This window comes from Cydia strobilella, chromosome 11 (genome assembly GCF_947568885.1).
Source record: "Cydia strobilella chromosome 11, ilCydStro3.1, whole genome shotgun sequence".
NCBI lineage: Eukaryota > Metazoa > Arthropoda > Insecta > Lepidoptera > Tortricidae > Cydia > Cydia strobilella.
This window is the reverse complement of record NC_086051.1, coordinates 15396849-15414682: the sequence shown is the minus strand read 5'-3', so window position 1 is coordinate 15414682 and position 17834 is coordinate 15396849. Positions and strand designations below refer to the sequence as shown.

The 17834-nt window shown below is 39.4% G+C and overlaps 4 protein-coding genes across 4 annotated transcripts in view; 2 read left to right on the top strand and 2 right to left on the bottom strand.

Annotated features, from left to right (window-relative positions):
* Positions 1–7637, bottom strand: part of LOC134745695 (serine/threonine-protein kinase SMG1) — a gene marked incomplete at its 5' end in the record, with an annotated part of 210880 nt that extends 203243 nt beyond the window's left edge. The window contains one exon of the mRNA XM_063679812.1: positions 822–7637. Coding sequence (XP_063535882.1) covers positions 822–7637 — 6816 coding nt within the window. The remainder of the gene's footprint in view (positions 1–821) is intronic.
* A 343-nt stretch (positions 7638–7980) lies between these two features.
* On the top strand, positions 7981–9013 carry LOC134745555 (ribosomal RNA-processing protein 7 homolog A). The gene is made up of 2 exons (XM_063679620.1): positions 7981–8122; positions 8224–9013. The coding sequence occupies exons 1-2, from the start codon at positions 8068–8070 to the stop codon at positions 8979–8981; spliced, it is 813 nt and encodes a 270-aa protein (XP_063535690.1). The 5' UTR covers positions 7981–8067; the 3' UTR covers positions 8982–9013.
* Positions 9014–9233: 220 nt separating this feature from the next.
* Positions 9234–17834, bottom strand: part of LOC134745631 (integrator complex subunit 15) — a 359171-nt gene continuing 350570 nt past the window's right edge. The window contains exons 2-8 of the mRNA XM_063679743.1: positions 12300–12436; positions 11937–12229; positions 11584–11838; positions 11016–11157; positions 10515–10640; positions 10239–10384; positions 9234–9656 (exon numbers count right to left, since the gene is read on the bottom strand). Of these exons, the coding sequence (XP_063535813.1) occupies positions 9504–9656; positions 10239–10384; positions 10515–10640; positions 11016–11157; positions 11584–11838; positions 11937–12229; positions 12300–12378 (1194 nt within the window). The 5' untranslated portion in view covers positions 12379–12436 and the 3' untranslated portion in view covers positions 9234–9503. The remainder of the gene's footprint in view (positions 9657–10238; positions 10385–10514; positions 10641–11015; positions 11158–11583; positions 11839–11936; positions 12230–12299; positions 12437–17834) is intronic.
* Positions 13077–16901, top strand: LOC134745554 (cleavage and polyadenylation specificity factor subunit 4). The gene is made up of 4 exons (XM_063679619.1): positions 13077–13271; positions 13372–13648; positions 15466–15706; positions 16301–16901. Exons 1-4 carry the CDS (start codon positions 13169–13171, stop codon positions 16583–16585), a joined length of 906 nt encoding a protein of 301 aa, XP_063535689.1. The 5' UTR covers positions 13077–13168; the 3' UTR covers positions 16586–16901.

Below are 17834 nucleotides of genomic sequence, written 5' to 3'. Positions count from 1 at the left end.
ATTATACAAATTATTTAATATTCTTTATTGTGCACATTTGCACAATAAAGAATATTATTATTATTATTATCTACCAATAAAGTCTCTATTTTAAAATAAAGTTTAAAATCAAGGACGAAACATGTATGTATAGATTTTAGATCCCGAAAGTAACTAAATGTAGATTCTAACGTGGGATTAGTTAGAATAGTAAAAAAACCGGACAAGTGCGAGTTGGACTCGCCCACCGAGGGTTCCGTAATTTTTAGTAAATTTATTGATAAATATGATCAATTGATCAATAATAACTAACTTAAATGGTGTAATTTAAAACATTCGATTTCGAGCCTTAATTGTACTGCTGTTATACCTACTAATTAAAATGAATAAGAGAGAGAATCTAGTTCGGGGCATATATTGCTGCTTTTTGGAAACAAAAATAGAATCGTTTTCACTTATAAACACCAATGGTATGCAAAGTCTATTAATTCAATAAAATTCATGATGTTAAGTTGAGTTACACGCTTTTTGCCAATCTGACCGGTGGCGGTACGGATAATCTACGGTGATTAGGTAGTGGTTTTATCAATGATGCACCAAAGCAAATTCCATATCGGACACATCGGTATTAACTCTTGTTGTGCATCGTACTAAAACAGTGACCTCGAGCGTAAACAATGCATATTTTAACAGGTGCATGATAGTGACACGTATGTTTAACCGTTGTGGTAAAATATTGTTTTGACTGATGAGATATATACATTCTCTGCAAATTTTTAATTAAGAAGTGAGAGACTTTTTTCTGAAAATACCCCACCAAAAGCAATAAAAATAAAACTCACCTCAACACCAGTCACGCCGAGCGCCGTCACCAAGTTCGGGGTCATCCTGAACGGCACCTTCTCCGGAACCCGCAGCGTCTTCCCCTTCTCGAAGCACACGTTATAGTCTATATGCACCACCTCACCAGACGTCAAGTCCACCATCACATTGTCCAAATGTCTATCACCGAGGCCGATTATATAGCCTATTGTACTCATCACTGCCACTGAGTAACTGTACCGACGGACCATCTGCCACCACTGCTCGGGAGACACACTGCTGCACCATATCTCTCTCCACAGCAAATCGTTAGGAGTCTCCGCTGCTAACTCTTGGAGCACTTGTTTAAGTATGGATACCGGCCATTCTTTTCTATTCTCAGTCGGTATACCAGCTTCTTTCAAAAGAGGATTCAGTTTATTGTAGAACAGTTCTGAAGGGCGCAACACGTTGACTGTTTTATTCGTTTTAGCGGACAGAATAGCCGCTTCGCGATTCTGCCAGCGTTTGTAAAGCGCGAAGAGTGGCGTTACGTTATCCACCCAGCTGATCAACCCTGAACGGGGTCCTAAAGGAATCACGGAGTAGTGCCGCGCTCTGTAAGTCTGATTATCATTGTTTTCGGAGTCTCTAGCCAGCATTGTATTTGTAATGGACAGCAGCTGCATTATTCTCTCGTCCAAATGTAAGTCTTCTAAGCCTTTGAATAAATATGTGTACGCTCTACCGTCTGAGCCGCAGAATACCAATTTCTTTGGCCTGGTTTTAGTTGGAAGGATAGCCACATTGTTCTCGACTGACTTTATCGTCACTCTGACAGTCCTTTGGTTAGTATGGACTCCAGGCATCGTGATAACAGTGTTTTTGAGTTCAGCTAACACAGGGCTAATATCCGACATCCTCAAAATGTAAGAAGTTCTCTTGTTGACTTTTTGTTGGAGCTTAAGCTGTAACTGTTTCAAAGGTGCCCAAGACTCCTGTGGTTTTTCAGGATTTGTTGGATTTTTCAGTCTCTCGATAACTTCTGTTATCAGATTATGGAATTTCGCTTGGAAATTCGCTTCGTGAGGAGATTCTGGTTTTGCAGACGTAATACGTTCTAGTTGTTCTAATACGTATACAACGGGTTCAAATATAATTCGATGTTTCTCCTTAATCAGCTTTTCTTTATCTTCAGCGCTCAGATTAGCATTATCTTTAACTCTAGCAACTTCTGTCTCCAGTTGTGAGAGTCTCTTATTAAACTCGGAGTGATGTTGCAAAAGTGTTCCAAGCCACAATTCGTCCCACAAAAGATTAATCCTCTGTAACTCCTTCACTAACAATTTCACTTGAAGTATTGTCTTTGGTGCTTGCTTCGTTAATGTCTCCACCATGTCTAAGAAACAAGAATTTAGTTCATTATTTACGACTTTGTCACTAGCCGTATCGTCTAAGTCACTATCAGGTTGACTGTTTTCTTCGTCATTCGACAAATAAGATCTTGCTACACTAAGCTCGGTCAGATCTTTCGTTTCGTTTTCTACAGCACCAACAACAGCAGGAAATGTAATAAGATGAGGCGTATCTTCCGCGAGTCGACATAGCAGATCAGAAACACATTTCCTCACGTAAGTCTCGGGATGATTTAATCTTGAAAAGAGTTGTGGAATAATCACTTTCCAGGGTTGCGTTGGTGTGTTCGCTAATCCAGATTCCAAGACAGTCTGTAGCTCCATAGCATGTTTTACTATGAGACGAAGCAGTCTTAAAGTAGCGTTCACGACTGCATTTTCTCCACTGTGATTTATGTAATCCGAGGCGCATATTAACTGCAGGAACTTGAAGTAAGCGTCCGCTGACAGCTCGAAGTAAGAAAAGACTCGTTTTTGAGCTTGGCGCCATATATCAACCAGCAAGGCAAGGTGTTCAGGGAAAGCGTTGCTCAGGGAAGGCACCGTGCGAAGTTGACTCTCTATCATCTCCGATGTGTTGATCTCATTCCAATCAATATCTTCGTCGTCACAAGTGGCTTTTGTTTTTGATAAGATTTCACATACAGCTTCGAAGTCCTGTGGTGAGCATCCAATCATAACGCTCTCTATCTGTACTTTATCATTGTCAGTTAATTGTTCACGCGTCTTTGAACTGAACTCGACCATCTTCCTGCCCCATCTGAAGCACCAAGCTGCAAAATTAGCCCATGCTTTAGCAAGTCCTGGACATTGATTGACTCCAAACTGCAATAACTTGCCGACAGCGGAGTCAGCTAGAGGGATCACGTTTTCAGAGATGTTATTGTCAACAAGACCGATTTCAGGTAGAGCGGATACCAATTTCATTAAAGGCGAATCTACTTCCAAGATATTTTCATTCTCGGTTTGACTTTGGATCCATTTTGACAAAGTCAAAAGCATCCGAGTTCCTTTTTCGCGCAATTCGTAACTTTGTTCTCCCATTGCAAGTCTTTGCGAGAATCCCAGGGATATATTAGAGCACAGATTGATAGCTTGCATTTTGGTTTCTTCTTTAGCATACGTTAGTTTGCATAATTCCATTAGCGCCGTCGTGTTGTTTAATGTCCAAATGTCTAAATCATACGTGTTTGTCGACATTACCAATACCTCACTCAGTTCGTCTAAATTACCAACGTTACCAAGATACACTTGGAATGCTGAATTATGTTTGAAATGATTTAATAGTTCTCTTTTAGCCATTCCTATATTAGAATGTTTCCTGGCATTCTTTATTACATCTAACCGAAGGCACTCTGCATAGAAGATGTTCTCCTCAGTCATGTTCAGTTTCGTAAAATATTGATTCCACCAAAGAATGCGACTGAGATTTTCGAAGTCCGTGCCATATTTGTGTTCTTTTAGAACTGACGGTTTGAATGGATTTGAAATTACTTTTCCATTCTTGGCGATATTTCTTAGTCCTAGATTAGCCAATTGAAGCACTGCAATATCTTTCATGAAATGCACAGCATTCGTTCTAGCGAATTCTTGAGCGCTACATTTCAGCAGAGCGTCACAATCTGTTATCAAACGCTCATATTGTTCAAAGTTATCGGTATAGCACACGTTTACAGCAGTGCACACTAACGTCGATTCAATCTTGTTTATGAGGTTTTGATATGAGCAAGCGTTTTTAGATATCTCATTAGAATTCATATCCAGAATGTCCCAATTAGTAAGTTCGTCGGGAATTTCAGTACTTCCCTCGAATACTCGCAGTGCTGTAAATGAGTTCCACGGCGAATTGTGCTTCCTTTGGTTCTCATTTTCTTTCCATTCCTGCATATCCTCCCAATTCTGAATATGCTTGTAGCTGTTCATCATTTGTTCATCAATGAACTTCTCACTTTTAGTCTCTGTTTGAGGCGTGTCACCCGATTCTTTTTTGTCTTCTTGGGTTTTCATATTGTTTAGTTTCTTATAGAATTCCAAAGCCAACTCGTGTCGCGAATTAGCCTGCTCTGCTGCGCCCTTTAGCCAATACAGCTTTTTGTCAAACGTTTGTTTGATCCAAACGTAGAGTCCGTGCAATACTTCCGGTTCTTGGATTTTTATGAGAGCACGAGCTAGATTCATGGTGATAGCTTCGATATCAATGTTAGTTGTAGAAGTGGCAGCAGTTTGGAGAATCAGCGACGCGTGGTAGATAGCGGCGCCGTAATGGCCAGCGTATTGACTGACAGCAAGAGACGCCGGTCGCAGCCTGTTCTGCCAATCTCGACATGTTGTCCAGTTTGTATAGAAGAACGTGCGTACGGGCTTGGCGACTGGTGGTAGAACTGTGGCTGTCCCTTCAGCAGCATTATATATGTATTTCTCGAGGAACATCATGAACTCTGTGATCCAGCGGGATCTCATTTGCTCTCCAACAACCACATCCATTAAATGTCGCTGATCTGTAGACACATATTTAGTTTCTAATGAAGAAGTCTCTCTGGCAGTCCCTTTCAGTGCTCCTTCTATTTTCATGAATGTTTCTTGAGGTTTCCCAAGAGCAGTTCTCAGTTTTAATGTTACAGTAGTCAAAGCCAGTTCCGATAGTGCCCAGCTGATACAAATTGATGAGAAATTCGTGGCACATTGACGGAAAAATTTAATATTATTCTCGTCAGCGTCTTGAGAATGCAAGGGCCAAGAAGTTAAAAATGCGTTTAGCAATAGATTTTTATCTTCGATCGTAGACTGAAGGATACAATCGATTATTGCTTTAAAATGTTGATTTGACAAGGTTGTGTATGACCCTTTCAAGAGGTATTCTTTTAGAGAGTTGGCTTTACTTTCATTGTTGAGCAGATGTAGGCTCATTTTTCGATATCTGAATACTTGTATGACTTGTTTGTCAAGCTCTAGTTGCACTATGTCCCACGGAAGTTCAAAAAGCACTTCCATACAAATGTTTGACACTGCGTCATTTTGATTGTCCATGTGTAATATGCACAACACAGCTATAGTTTTTAATACCATTGCATTTAAAGTGAGGTTTTTGTTTTTTAACAGCAACTGGCTGTTTTTCATAACAATCAGCACAATGTCATCGTCAAAACAGTAAGCTAGAGACAGCATATTTGTAGTCAAAATGAGGAATCCTTTAGACATGCTGACAATTGGTAGGTACTTGTCAAGCTGGCTTAGTATGTCTGAAACCCAGTGAAGGACAAGCAACATGGTTTCCTTGCAAACTTCTTTTTCCAATATTACACTCAATGTGTTGAGAATTACCGCTAGGTGTCCAGATGTAGGGCTTGTGCCTTTCACTTCTCCGAGGTTTAATTTGGATAAGCCAAATATATCATTTGCTCTCTGCTGGGAGTTCTTCATCTTTACTAAATCACTTGATGCAATGAAATGATTGTTCTTTCTGCAATGGGAGTAAAGCAAATACAGCACAGCATATTGGAGGGCTGGTTTATCTTGGCTCAATTTATCATCTTCAGGACGCATTTTAATTGCCAGGAGTTCTAAAATGCTTGGCTGCAGAGCCCACATGCCGATGATCGAATTACTAGCATTGGCAAGCTCGGAAAGACATTGCAGGTAAAAAATAACATTTTTCTCAGCATCTTCTTTGCATACTTCATCAGTGTATTCAAGCTGAATAATTTGTATGTCAGGCACAATAACAGAATATGAGTTTTGTATGTCTGTAAGTACAAACTTGTAAGTTTCTTGTAACAGTGGGATATTCTTCAAGTTCAAAAGGTTACTGTATACCGACATTACCCCATTTAGAACCAGGGCACTCTCTGAATTGCGCAACTGACGCAAATTAGACTCTGGACCTATTGTTTCAGTGATAAATTCTATAGGAAGGTTTGATGCAATCTCTTTGACAGTTTTAGATATTAAGTCAATGACACTGAGACACACATTTTCTTCATCATTCAAATAAGTTGTAATCTCCATTGAAATCAGTGAGAACAAAGCTGGGAAACTGGACATAGCTTTAGTTTGTAAATGCTTCAATAGTAATGTAATGCTTTCATTCCCAGCCACAATCAAATCAGGTTCCGCATCATCTTTCAAAGTTTTAGTAAGTACCTGAAGTATCTTAGTTATAGATTCAGTCAGGAAAGACCAGCTGACAGTCTGAGATGTAGTAGGGCTGAGTAAACTGCCCAGACTCTTTACAACAGTATTAAACACATTAAGAAATGAGGTTATCTTCTGGATGCAGTCCTCTGCTGATGTAGATTCGGTATCTGTGTCACTTTTATTAGAATCCATGTCAGTTGAATAAGCTACCATATCCTCAACAAATTGGTTCAGCAGGTTTACTGAGAACCCGACATCAGCCTGCCAGTGACGGCTCAGTTTAAACAGTGATTGTAGAGCAAACTCCTTGATCTTTCTCGGTTGAGCATTATCTACATGCCAGCCGACTAAAATGTCCACAGTATCCACAAAATGATTGGCAAAATGTTCTGGGTATGAGTTAGACATCACTATCATGGCAGTTATCGCAGCCATAAAGACATCGGCTGAGTCAGTGCCCTCTATAATGACTTGTAGGCGAACCAGAGTTGTTTCTGCAAAGTCTGACAGATTTGGTGTCTGAAAGTCCAGTTGAAATGTCTCAGAAAAGGACAGTATGAGCAGGTGTTTGATAGAGCTATTATGTGCTGCATATGTGGTCTTAATCCACTCCAGATGTTTACGGAAATCCGGCCCCATGACGTAACCAATCCTGCCTAGCACAACAGCAGCTTGTTCCTTTGTTTCTGGCCCCGGGGCATCATACAGCACATCAAGAAGTGATTCAACAAGTATGTCATAAGATCTTCTAATGTATCTGGCGTTTTCTGGAAGCATGACAGCCTCCTGCAGCTTGCTGCATATTGCGAGCGACTTTTCGACGTCCACCTCGGCACACAGGCGACGCAGCAGTTTAGATATACGTGGGTCTTCGGGCAGATGGACAGCCAGTTCAGATCGCTCGTAGAAATTTTTTGTAGAGTTCGTTTGGGCCCAGGAATCAGCCGCGGCATGAGCTAACGGTTCGTGATATTTAAAGGAACCATCCAGATCACGGTCGCTGCGGGGCGGCAGGCCTCTGCCTCGGCCGCCGCGCCCGCCGCCTCTAGAGTGTCGAAACTCCGTAACCCGGCCGCGGGGCCGAAAACGCCCGTCTCGGCTCGGCCCGCCAAAAGAAGACGATGCATCATACGACCCAACATAACCTCTGACCTTATCATCCGTGTTTTCTTGGCCGATTTCTTCCGTTTCAAGAACGTCGGGGGGCTCCGACCCCTTCAAGTTTTTCACTTTATTATTTGCAGTGGTTGATAACATCACTAAAATTGTCTCTAGGGGCACGAATATGACCACACATGGCCGCAAAATTACGCAAATTTACGGTCAAAACAGTCTTTTTCAGCCACCACACAACGAAAACGTTACCATAAACAATTTTCACATCTTTCTAAAAGTCACTGTAACAGCTGTCACTTTGAAAAAAATTGAAGCTTAACAGATTTCTGAACCAAGAAATAAAATTATTTTACATCGTAATTTGTAATAATTACAGGTATGATTATAAGAACTTGAACAATTAAGAATAACTTACTCATATAACAATTCTTAGGGAACACGTTTCTTTAATGTAATGATTTAAATTTAACTCATTACTTGACAATATGACAACCATAGAGAATCATCTCACAATTCCTGATTCCTGGACGAGAGTTCACTGTCATCAAAGTCACAACAAAAATGATATAACCTCAAATACTACAAAGGCATGTATTCATTAAATAATGAATTATAAAACTAAATGAAACTTGAAAACGAAAACATGAAGTCTAGTAAACGTCCACTAATTTTCAAAGGTACGTTGTTATAATTAATTAATGCTTTAATACTAATCTATTTCTAATTTTCTAAATACGTTTCATAATATTCATTTTTATAACGCAATATTTGGTTTCAGCTTTAGAATTAAAAGTTACGGATGATTCAGAATCTCCCCACACAATCTATATCAAAGAGCATGGGGTAAGAGATCACACGGAGGACAGACCTCAAGGCAGAACTTTATTCGTTGTCAACATCCCTCCATATATTGACGAAATTGGAATCAAAAACGCATTTAGAGACGTTGGCACTGTTAAATCTGTGGCCCTTTTAGAAAAACCAGGTCCTTCGGAAACAAAAATTATAGAAAAATTTCTTCCAGTCAGCCAGAAACCTATTTTTAAAGTGGGCTATATAGTTTTTGCTAAAGTAGCACAGTTAGATAAAGCTCTAGCTCTTACGGAACTCACCCCTGTTAACTCGAACAAATGTCATATTAAATGTGGTATGAAAAAGTGGGTAGAAGAGTACAACAACTCTGTACTGCTGGCAAAAGAACTGAAAGAAAAAGTAGAGGCATTCATGAAAAAACATGATGAGAAAACTAAACAAGCTGAGCATAAAGAAAAGAAATTAGAGGAAGAGGATGACGATGGCTGGATCACGGTCACTAAGAAGGGAAAAGTACAGAGCTTTGCTCGCTCCGAGAAAGTAGAGAGCAAAGTCATGGCTAAAGAAGAGAAAAATAAGAAGCGGAAAGAATTGAAGAACTTCTACACCTTCCAGATTAGAGAGTCGAAAATGAAGCATGTGGTAGCTTTGCGACAGAAGTTTGAAGAGGACAAGAAGAAAATAGCTCAGATTAAACAGAGTCGTAGGTTTAAGCCTTTTTGAATAAACTAGTTTAGTATCAAAGTGTTTATATTCTTATTTTAGACTTTTTAGTTAACATTTCGTATGCTTAGGAGCAGATCTGCTCCATATACATATATTCAACTTAAACATGAAGTTGTTACGATTGCTATTTCAAAAAAAAAATCCTTTATAAAGAACATAGCAATGAAACTACAACATTAGTTTTATGAAATAGTGTTTAATCTAATCTTATAACTTATTTACAAAATACATTTATTTATAAACTTAATAATTCCTTTGTACAGCAATTGATCTTCTATGAAAAAACAAAATACATATTTCTGTATACACTGACAAGTACATAGGTAAATTGCTTGGACTTGGCTGACTTCACAATAAGTTTCTGCCATAAATTTCATTTTTAAAACACTCATTTATCCCCAACTGTACTTAACATCCCCAAACACATGGATTTGTCAAGACAAATTATATGAGACCAATCTAAAGGGGAAATTTTAGTAGCCACCTACAGATCTAATCAATCTCAATGGCCTGGTCCTGTCAGCAAAGCGAGCGATGCGCTTGCACCACAATTCGCAGCAACCTGTTCTCTGGCAGGGAATCCAGGGTTGCCAGCAGGTGATTGATGTTGCCATACACGCAGCCAGATGAAAGCGCTACTTGCACGGCTTGGCCTAGGCGGTCTAGGCAGTCCTGAAAAAAAAAAAAAAAAGTTATTGAAGTGAAGTGTTTTTAAAGATTCACAATCAGAACAGTGGGCTATTAGTAGATGGACTAATTTAAATTAAAGCATGAACATGTTGAACATCCTTTAACTGTGCCTGCCCATTAGTGGTTTGTATGTAAATGGGGCCATAATATTACAAAAAGACTTTGTGTAAGAAAAAGACAGTGTGATTCTATCTGCTCTCTCTGCTTATGCATAACTGTCATCAGTGCATCAGTGACTTTTGTCAAACTATAGTGTTTATAGACTCTATAGGAATGTGTAACAACCTATATTGTAACATTAATAAAAAAATAACAAAAATTAAAAAAAAAACATTATTTTACAAAAACCAATAAATGTAGGCATTTACTATGAAAAAGGACCTTATTGTCGATGGCGCTTACGCCGGACAGCGTCGCGCGGCATTGTATTTATATCGAAGCATCGTTAATAATGGCGTAAGCGCCATCGACAATAAGGTCCCTTTTTTTAGAAATGACCACAAATATTTTTTCATTTCTTTTTTTTATGTGTAATGTTTAGGCAGTAACTGAGTTTTATAGTACCTGTAAGTTAGCGTCGCTCTGTGGGCGCGCTACGCTGGCCGCGTGCGCTTGCAGCGCGGGCGCCGCCGCCGCCAGCGCGGTCGCGTGCACCGCGCCCCCCGCCCCCGCGCCCGCGCCGCGCCGCCCGCGCAAGCTGTGGAGCACTCCTGTCGGAGTTGAACATTATTCTGATAAGTTGCTAGTATTGCTACAGTAGGTCGTAAAGTAAACCCAACGGCTCATACGACCTTATGTGTTAGCATTTGTGTCACATGTTAACATTTAGTCAAAACTTACCTAAATGTAACTTTATATAAAGCTCAGACTCTGTCAACACTTTAGCCGGTACGGGTTTGATCAGTGACAGGTTCTCTCCTTCTATCTTGATCTTTTTCGGCGGTGATACCTCGACCATTTCAGAGTCTGTAAAATAAAATGTACATTTGTTTGATAAATATTCCTGGACCCTAGTGACATCCAGATAAAGAATTTTCTTGGTTCTCTAGACTGTTTACATTAATAGTACCTTCTGATTTTGTATACAAAGAAATCATCATGTATCACAAAAATACTTACAAAAGGATAGACTTAACGCTATAGAAGTATAGTAAAATTAGAACTACCAATTGACCTTTGAGCAAATCAGATAAACTATGGTGGAAATAAAAAAAACTAGTTTGACATCTATATCCCCGAGTCACAGGCTTTGACCTAGTTCGGGAGACAAAGGCTTGACGCTGGTGAAACTATCACAAATCTAATTATAAGCTTTCTGTTTCTGTATATATGTTTTTATACCCGAGTCTATATAAAGTGGTGCTAGTGTACACCAATGCACAAGTCCAGCAAGAGGTGTTACTGCCGCCATCGGGATGGAGCCAGGTGGCAGCTGTGGAGGGTTATTCTGCGCAGACAGGCATAGGGTTGGATTGGAATACACCTGGAAATAAAAGTTAAGTAAATTAATTCTAATAAATAATTATGGTTTTAAACCTCTATTTTTCTAATTTGTGCTATTGTCCCAAGAATGTCATCATACTTGGAAAAGTAAATAAATGATTTAATTTGCTATTTAGGCTTCTTTGAAAATTATGTATTGTTTGAAACCATTAAAATAAAGGAACAGAAAAACACAACAGAGGAAAGGAACAATGTAGATTTAATATATACAAAATTATACAAAGAAATTCTAAAACTATACTTAGTATTATGTCATAATGAAAATGCAAAATAATATACAATCCATATTGGAAATAATCAGTCACAGTTTAGATTGGACTGAGTGTGCCACTAGAAAACCCCAAACAATAAATTTTAGAACTTTAGACTTCTTTGGTAATGGCAGTAGATAGTAATAAGTACCCACCCAAGATGTGATCACTTCCAATAAGTTCTTAGGCGGGAGTTTCCTTACACCATTCACCTCTTGCATGTACAATTCTGTGACGGCTGTGATGAAATTGGCTACAAACTGAGGGGCACTGGAGGCTAAGCTTTTGAGAGCAGTTTGGTTAAATGTGTTTAAATGAAAGTGGTCTCTGATGATGTTTTCTACTAGTTGCAGGGATGGTGGTGATGAGCACCCCATTTGCTGCAGCCACACACCTACTGCTAGTAGTACCTGGGGACAAAGTAAATCTCTGTAAAATATATATTTTGTTATCCTCATAAATCATGGTTATATAGTAGATATAACGACTATATACAGTATATACTCACTGGTGTGCTGGAAGCTGACACAGCCATACTAGCAAGTATACTCAATATTTTCAGCCTCTTCTGAGTATCGCCACCTCCAAACAGGGACAAGAATATTGTGTTCTTCGTTGTCTCATTCGTACAGCTCGATAAGTACTCGCAGATCACATCGATAAGCTGTAGCTCTTGAAGAGGGTTCAAACCCCTCCGCTCCCCGCGTCGTGTAGACTCGCAGAATATGAACTCGGAAATTATCTCCATAGCTACGTCTACTTGCTTGCTGCTGGGGGCTGCACGACCGGCCAGCAGTTGCTCTGCAAAAAACAATGTTAATAAGCATTTTCCCCAGGAGCCTTATTTCCATGCATAATAGGGAAACTTTACCTATTCTTAAAAGAGCTTCCTTCGCACATTGAGGGAATTCATATTTCCGTAATGAATGCTTTAGATCCGACATAGACATTTTGTCGGATTAATTATTTTAAAACGATAATAAATTATGAAAACACGGCGTCACCCGTCTACGAACGAAGGATTTGTCAATTTTGACATTGAGTGACATTGACAATATTGACATTCGAGATTCTAAAACTAAAAATGTCTAAGCCAAGGATAAAAACGCTGTTTATCTATCAAAATTAATAAGTATTAAATAGTAAAAAAAAATAAAAAAATAAAAATTTGTAACCATCATGCTAGTACTACTTTTTAGTATAAAAGAAGTATTTAGTTTTAGATTTAAGTGTTAAATACTAGATTTAAAGACACAAACATAATGGTTTATACACTAGCGATTTCGGAAGAGCGGGGTTTTCTGTCACAAGCATATCTAATGCTTAAAAGAAGATCCCATCCCATGCTGTAAACTACTTGTAAGGAACCAATAAACATTTTTTCATTTTTCATTTTCATTTTCAAAATTACTTATATCTCTATGTTGGCTAACTGTAATTTATTTTGATTTTTATGTAACGAAGTAACGAAGCTACTCATAAGGTTCTCAAGGGTCGGCAATGCTTAAGTGGCTCCTTTGATGTTGCCTACGTCCATGGGCGAAGATGACTGCTTCCTATCAGGCGGCTCGTCTGCTCGTTTGCTATCACATAAAAAAAAAAGCTACTCGCCTTATCTTATCTGTTCATAAAAAAAAAAACTGTCAAGTCAAGCTGGTCAATGTCAACGCTGCATCGGTGTGCACTGCAAGCAATTTATTGCAGTTTTCTTTATAAATAGTCTCAATTTTAGCATTTCAAATGGAGGTCCTACTCGCTAACGTAGATCATATCAAATTCGATATAGATTTTGCATTAGACGAGCAATATGGAGCTTTACCGTTGCCGTTTCCCGGAATGGACAGTAAGTGTGATTTTACACCAATAATACAGTGATATACCTGGCTACTGGTTATTTGAGACGTTTTACGTGACATATGAAACATTTTCCCTTGATTTTTCAGAGTCCACGGCAGCAGTATGCGAATTTTACAGTCAACCTAATGGATGTACAAATGGACCTCAATGTCCTTACAGACACGTCCGCGGCGACCGCACGGTGGTTTGCAAGCATTGGCTGCGCGGCCTGTGCAAGAAGGGTGACCAGTGCGAGTTCCTTCACGAGTATGATATGTCCAAAATGCCGGAGTGCTACTTCTACGCCCGTTTCAATGCCTGTCACAATAAGGAGTGCCCGTTTCTTCATATAGACCCGGAGAGCAAGATCAAAGACTGTCCCTGGTAAGTCAAGGAGCATTGCAAAGCTACAATACCTCATGAACCTGAAGCAATGTCCTCATTATATGTTTATATGGGTATGGGTCAAATCTTGCAATTAATTAATTAAACTGAGAATTTGCATACATATGTAAGTTGGATGACAATGTAATATTATGGTACCATCGAGCTGATCTGTTGATGGAGAAAGGTGGCCATAGGAACTTTGTGATAAAACAACACAACCCAATTGTTTTTGGGTTTGTTAGAATTGTCTTGATGAGTACTAGTTGCCTGTTAAAAGAAAAATACAGTCACTAGTAAAAGCTTGTATTAAAAAAAAAATTTTTTGACAAAACTCTTTAACAATAAATTATGATGTGTGAAATGCTGTAGTGGGAGTAAACAGCATCATACTGTTGCTGCTGGCTGCCTATGATCAGGTTTCTGAATATTTTTGACCACTAATAATTATAATTATTATAAAATTTGGTACACGAGAGGAAGAAGTTGATAACTCGAGATATTTTATTGAAGAAATTAGAACTTAAAATAGAATTACATAAGGTTCAAAATCTTACATTTTTTCCCGCCACCTATCAACGTCTTCCCGCTGTTTACGGTTATAACATACATTTATGTTTATGAAAGGTAAATTCCTTATTTTATTCAAAACAAATATTCTTCTGTTGCTGCTCAATACTTGTGCAATCCATACTAATATTATAAAGTGTGTGTGTCTTCACGCTTAAACTGCTGAACCAAGTTTTTGAAATTTGGTATAGAGATAGTTTGAGTCCCGGTATGATAATACTATTACTTATTCTGTGGTCCCGGTGATAGACAGGGTAGTTTTTATCCCAGAAGTCATCCTTTAAGGGGGTGAAAAGGGGGGGTTGAAGTTTGTATGGGTAATCAATAAAAAGTAGATTGACTAAAAAATAAGCTACTTAAAGTACTATCTCCATGCAGACAGTCATGGGAAAAAGCTAGTAATTCATATTTATTGCCTATCCTCCAGCTGCATAATGTACATTATTTACACTGTTTCAATAGAGTTTCAACTTACATAAAAACAAATATTTCTTTTGTCTCATAAAATTTCTAACAAATGAAATTGAGGTTTGTATCTAGTTGTATTTTTGCTTGGGTTAACAAATACAAACCTCTCTAGCTATATTTTTTATGGGGTGGCGGTACAGTCAATACCTGTTCCTGCAATAATATGTGTCGTTTCCAAGCAAAATGTATCACATTGTCGCTTACTATAAGGACGAAATTTGCTTGTATCCATATACGAATATCCTGTCACTGCGTCCTTATGGCAAGCGACAGTGTGGTACCTTTTGTTTGAAAACGACACATATAATATGTAACACACTCTTATGACTCTACAAATAAGATCGTGTCAGATATTTTTGCGGCCTTCGTTGTGTAACATATTAATGCAGGTGACTGTACAAGGCTATAGTGGATGTTTTTTCAATCCTTAGACCAATTTCAGAGTAGTCTCCCCTAAATAATCTTAGTAGTAAATTAATACGCCTATTTTTATTTTATTGGTTTACCAGTAACTGTTACACTGAGGCATACATACATTTATTAAATCCTTAATAACTAAGAGCTTAGTGTACAATACAATTGAGCTGAGCCTATTAGTAAATGCCCTGAAAAAATTATGATTTTCAAAGTTAGAAAACTCCTCTTGTTATTATTGAAATAGACTACAGTTTATTTTGATTGAATTAAACCTAGGGAAAGCCAGATACAGTGGTTTCATTGGGACTACCTCTACATCTGACGACATTATTAGATTACGATGTTTTGAAACGAAATTCCAGGTACGACCGCGGTTTCTGCCGGCACGGGCCGCACTGCCGGCACCGCCACGTGCGCCGCGTGCTGTGCACCAACTACCTAGCCGGGATGTGCCCTGAAGGGCCCTCCTGCAAGTACATGCACCCGCGCTTCGAGTTACCTGCGCCGCCGGAACAAACTAAGGATGCTAAGCGGTTGCCTGTTTGTCATTATTGTTCTGAAGTCGGACATAAGGCGTCGTCGTGTAATAAGATACCGGCAGAGGTAAGAAATATTGCTAACCAGCGACCATACCTAGCTGATTTTTATATGTATGTACAGAATAGCAAAACAATAGCTCCAATACTAATTTCACTATCATAGTCTGTTAGTGCGAAAACTTTAAGCAGAAAAATGCTGAACTAGGTGTTAGACATTTGTGTGATGGGTTAAGTACAAAATGTCTCGCCTTGAGCATGGTTATATGATGTCATATTACTTTTTGAACTCAATTTTAAGCAACACATCCCCTTTCAACCCTTTGAAGCTAAAGGGTTGGCAACAATCTACTTTCACAAAAATTCCAAATTTTAATCTTTTGTCGTACCATCTACCATCAGATAACAACGATGATCTACTAAAAGTTGGCGAGTTAGCATGTCGTCCTGCACCATAATCAACTGCGATGCACCAATTTCTTTTAATTATTAATTTTAATCAGGCAACCCATATTACAAATACCTTATAGATTAACATATATATACAAATTTAAACCTGAACACTATTTAGGTCACCGGCGTAGTTCCGTTGAATTGTAGTTGGCGAAAGGTACCTGCACGCATTCTCAATTTATGTCTCACAACTACCTCATTATTCCAGCAACGCGAAGCAGCCCAACGCCAAGAAGAAGCCCGGTACCGAGCGCTCGGCTACATCAAGCCGGCCAACGAAAATGAGAACTCCGAGAGCCCTCGCACTCAGCGCATGATGCACAAGCCGCTTGAGGAAGTCACCTGCTTTAAGTGCGGCACGAAAGGACATTATGCCAACCGGTGCCCAAAGGGGCATCTCGCTTTTCTGTCGAGTCAGAATCAGAATCAGCAGAATCAGCAGAACCAAAACCAGTGGCTAAGGGACAAACAGCAGCAGCAGCAGCAGCAGTGATAGTGTTTAGTTTTAGTTTTGATTAAGTGACATGGAGAGTATGGTTAAGTTGGTCTTCACATAAAGCCCGCTCCAGACTACGCGGCGCGAAGCCGCGAACGCGAGTGTGGAGTAGATTTCGCTGATTAGCGAACTAGACTCCACAGTCGCGTTCGCGGCTTCGCGCCGTGATTCGCGCATGAGTGTGGAGGGCTCTTTAAATGCGCTGCTCCCGTATGTGAGCGAGACACCGCTATGAATGGCCGTAGTGCTGTCTCGCTCTCACATGAAGCACCGTGCGGATTCGCATAAGTGTGATAACTAACTGCATAATGTAATCGCTAAAGACAGTTATAAACGAATGATAGTGAAGTATTGTTGGTGTCTTCTAATAGATTGCTGAAGCAAAGTATTTGATTTACTGTGTCCCTATTGTTCTTTTTAATGCCGTTGAAAAGGTGTTTGCATTGCATGTTAGTCGTATAGCCCCCTTCAGACTATGTGCGATCGCGGCGCGACTTCTCGGAGAGAACATATCGCGATTTTTACGTATGACTCCACACTCTCACAACTTCACGGCGATTTCGCAGTTTGGTTCGGAACAAGATGGCGCAAAAGCATCAGCTGATCGAGTTTAACTGTCATTTGTCTACGGCATCAACATCGCACCTATGTAGCTATTTCTCCATTTTGTTTTGTTGTGAAAGCTTAAAATATAGCCGCTTATTATAATATAATTCATATTTAACTTGCCACAGATGAGCCAAAATAATGTGTAATGTGGAGTCTTGTAAGTTCGCGCTTTGCTTCTCCTTTGACGCGGGCTAAAACACCGACAAAAAACGGGGAGTAAGGCGCGAAGGTGTGAACAATCTGCGAAATTGACGCCATACTTACGTTCGCGGCTTCGTGCCGTGATTCGCGCATGAGTGTGGAGGGCCCTTATGAGTTACAGACAATTATACATGGAAGGTGGTGTGGTATTCATTAGTTTAAAGACAGTGACAATTAATTACGGTGAAGGAGACAATACTTTAATTTATGATTTTATATTGTACAGTAAGCTGCAGAGATAACTGCCACCCCCCCCTGTAACTGTAACCCCCTGCAAACAAGTTTCTATGCATGGGGGTCAGGGTCAGTGTGGACGGTTGGATACATGGTATTTTTGCAAGTTTGATATGGTTATAAACAGCATACCTATGTAAGGGAAAGTTCCTAGGCAGCTCGGCAGCTGTGCGCCGCGAAAGCGATTAGCAATCGAGTATTT

Excerpts from the sequence above, each read along its gene's own strand:
- LOC134745554 (XM_063679619.1), top strand. The coding sequence starts at position 13,169 with ATGGAGGTCCTACTCGCTAACGTAGATCATATCAAATTCGATATAGAT. Across the intron at positions 13,272-13,371 it reads GCCGTTTCCCGGAATGGACA|AGTCCACGGCAGCAGTATGC; the intron begins GTAAGTGTGATT and ends TTGATTTTTCAG. Across the intron at positions 13,649-15,465 it reads AAGATCAAAGACTGTCCCTG|GTACGACCGCGGTTTCTGCC; the intron begins GTAAGTCAAGGA and ends ACGAAATTCCAG.
- LOC134745555 (XM_063679620.1), top strand. The coding sequence starts at position 8,068 with ATGAAACTTGAAAACGAAAACATGAAGTCTAGTAAACGTCCACTAATT. Across the intron at positions 8,123-8,223 it reads ACGTCCACTAATTTTCAAAG|CTTTAGAATTAAAAGTTACG; the intron begins GTACGTTGTTAT and ends ATTTGGTTTCAG.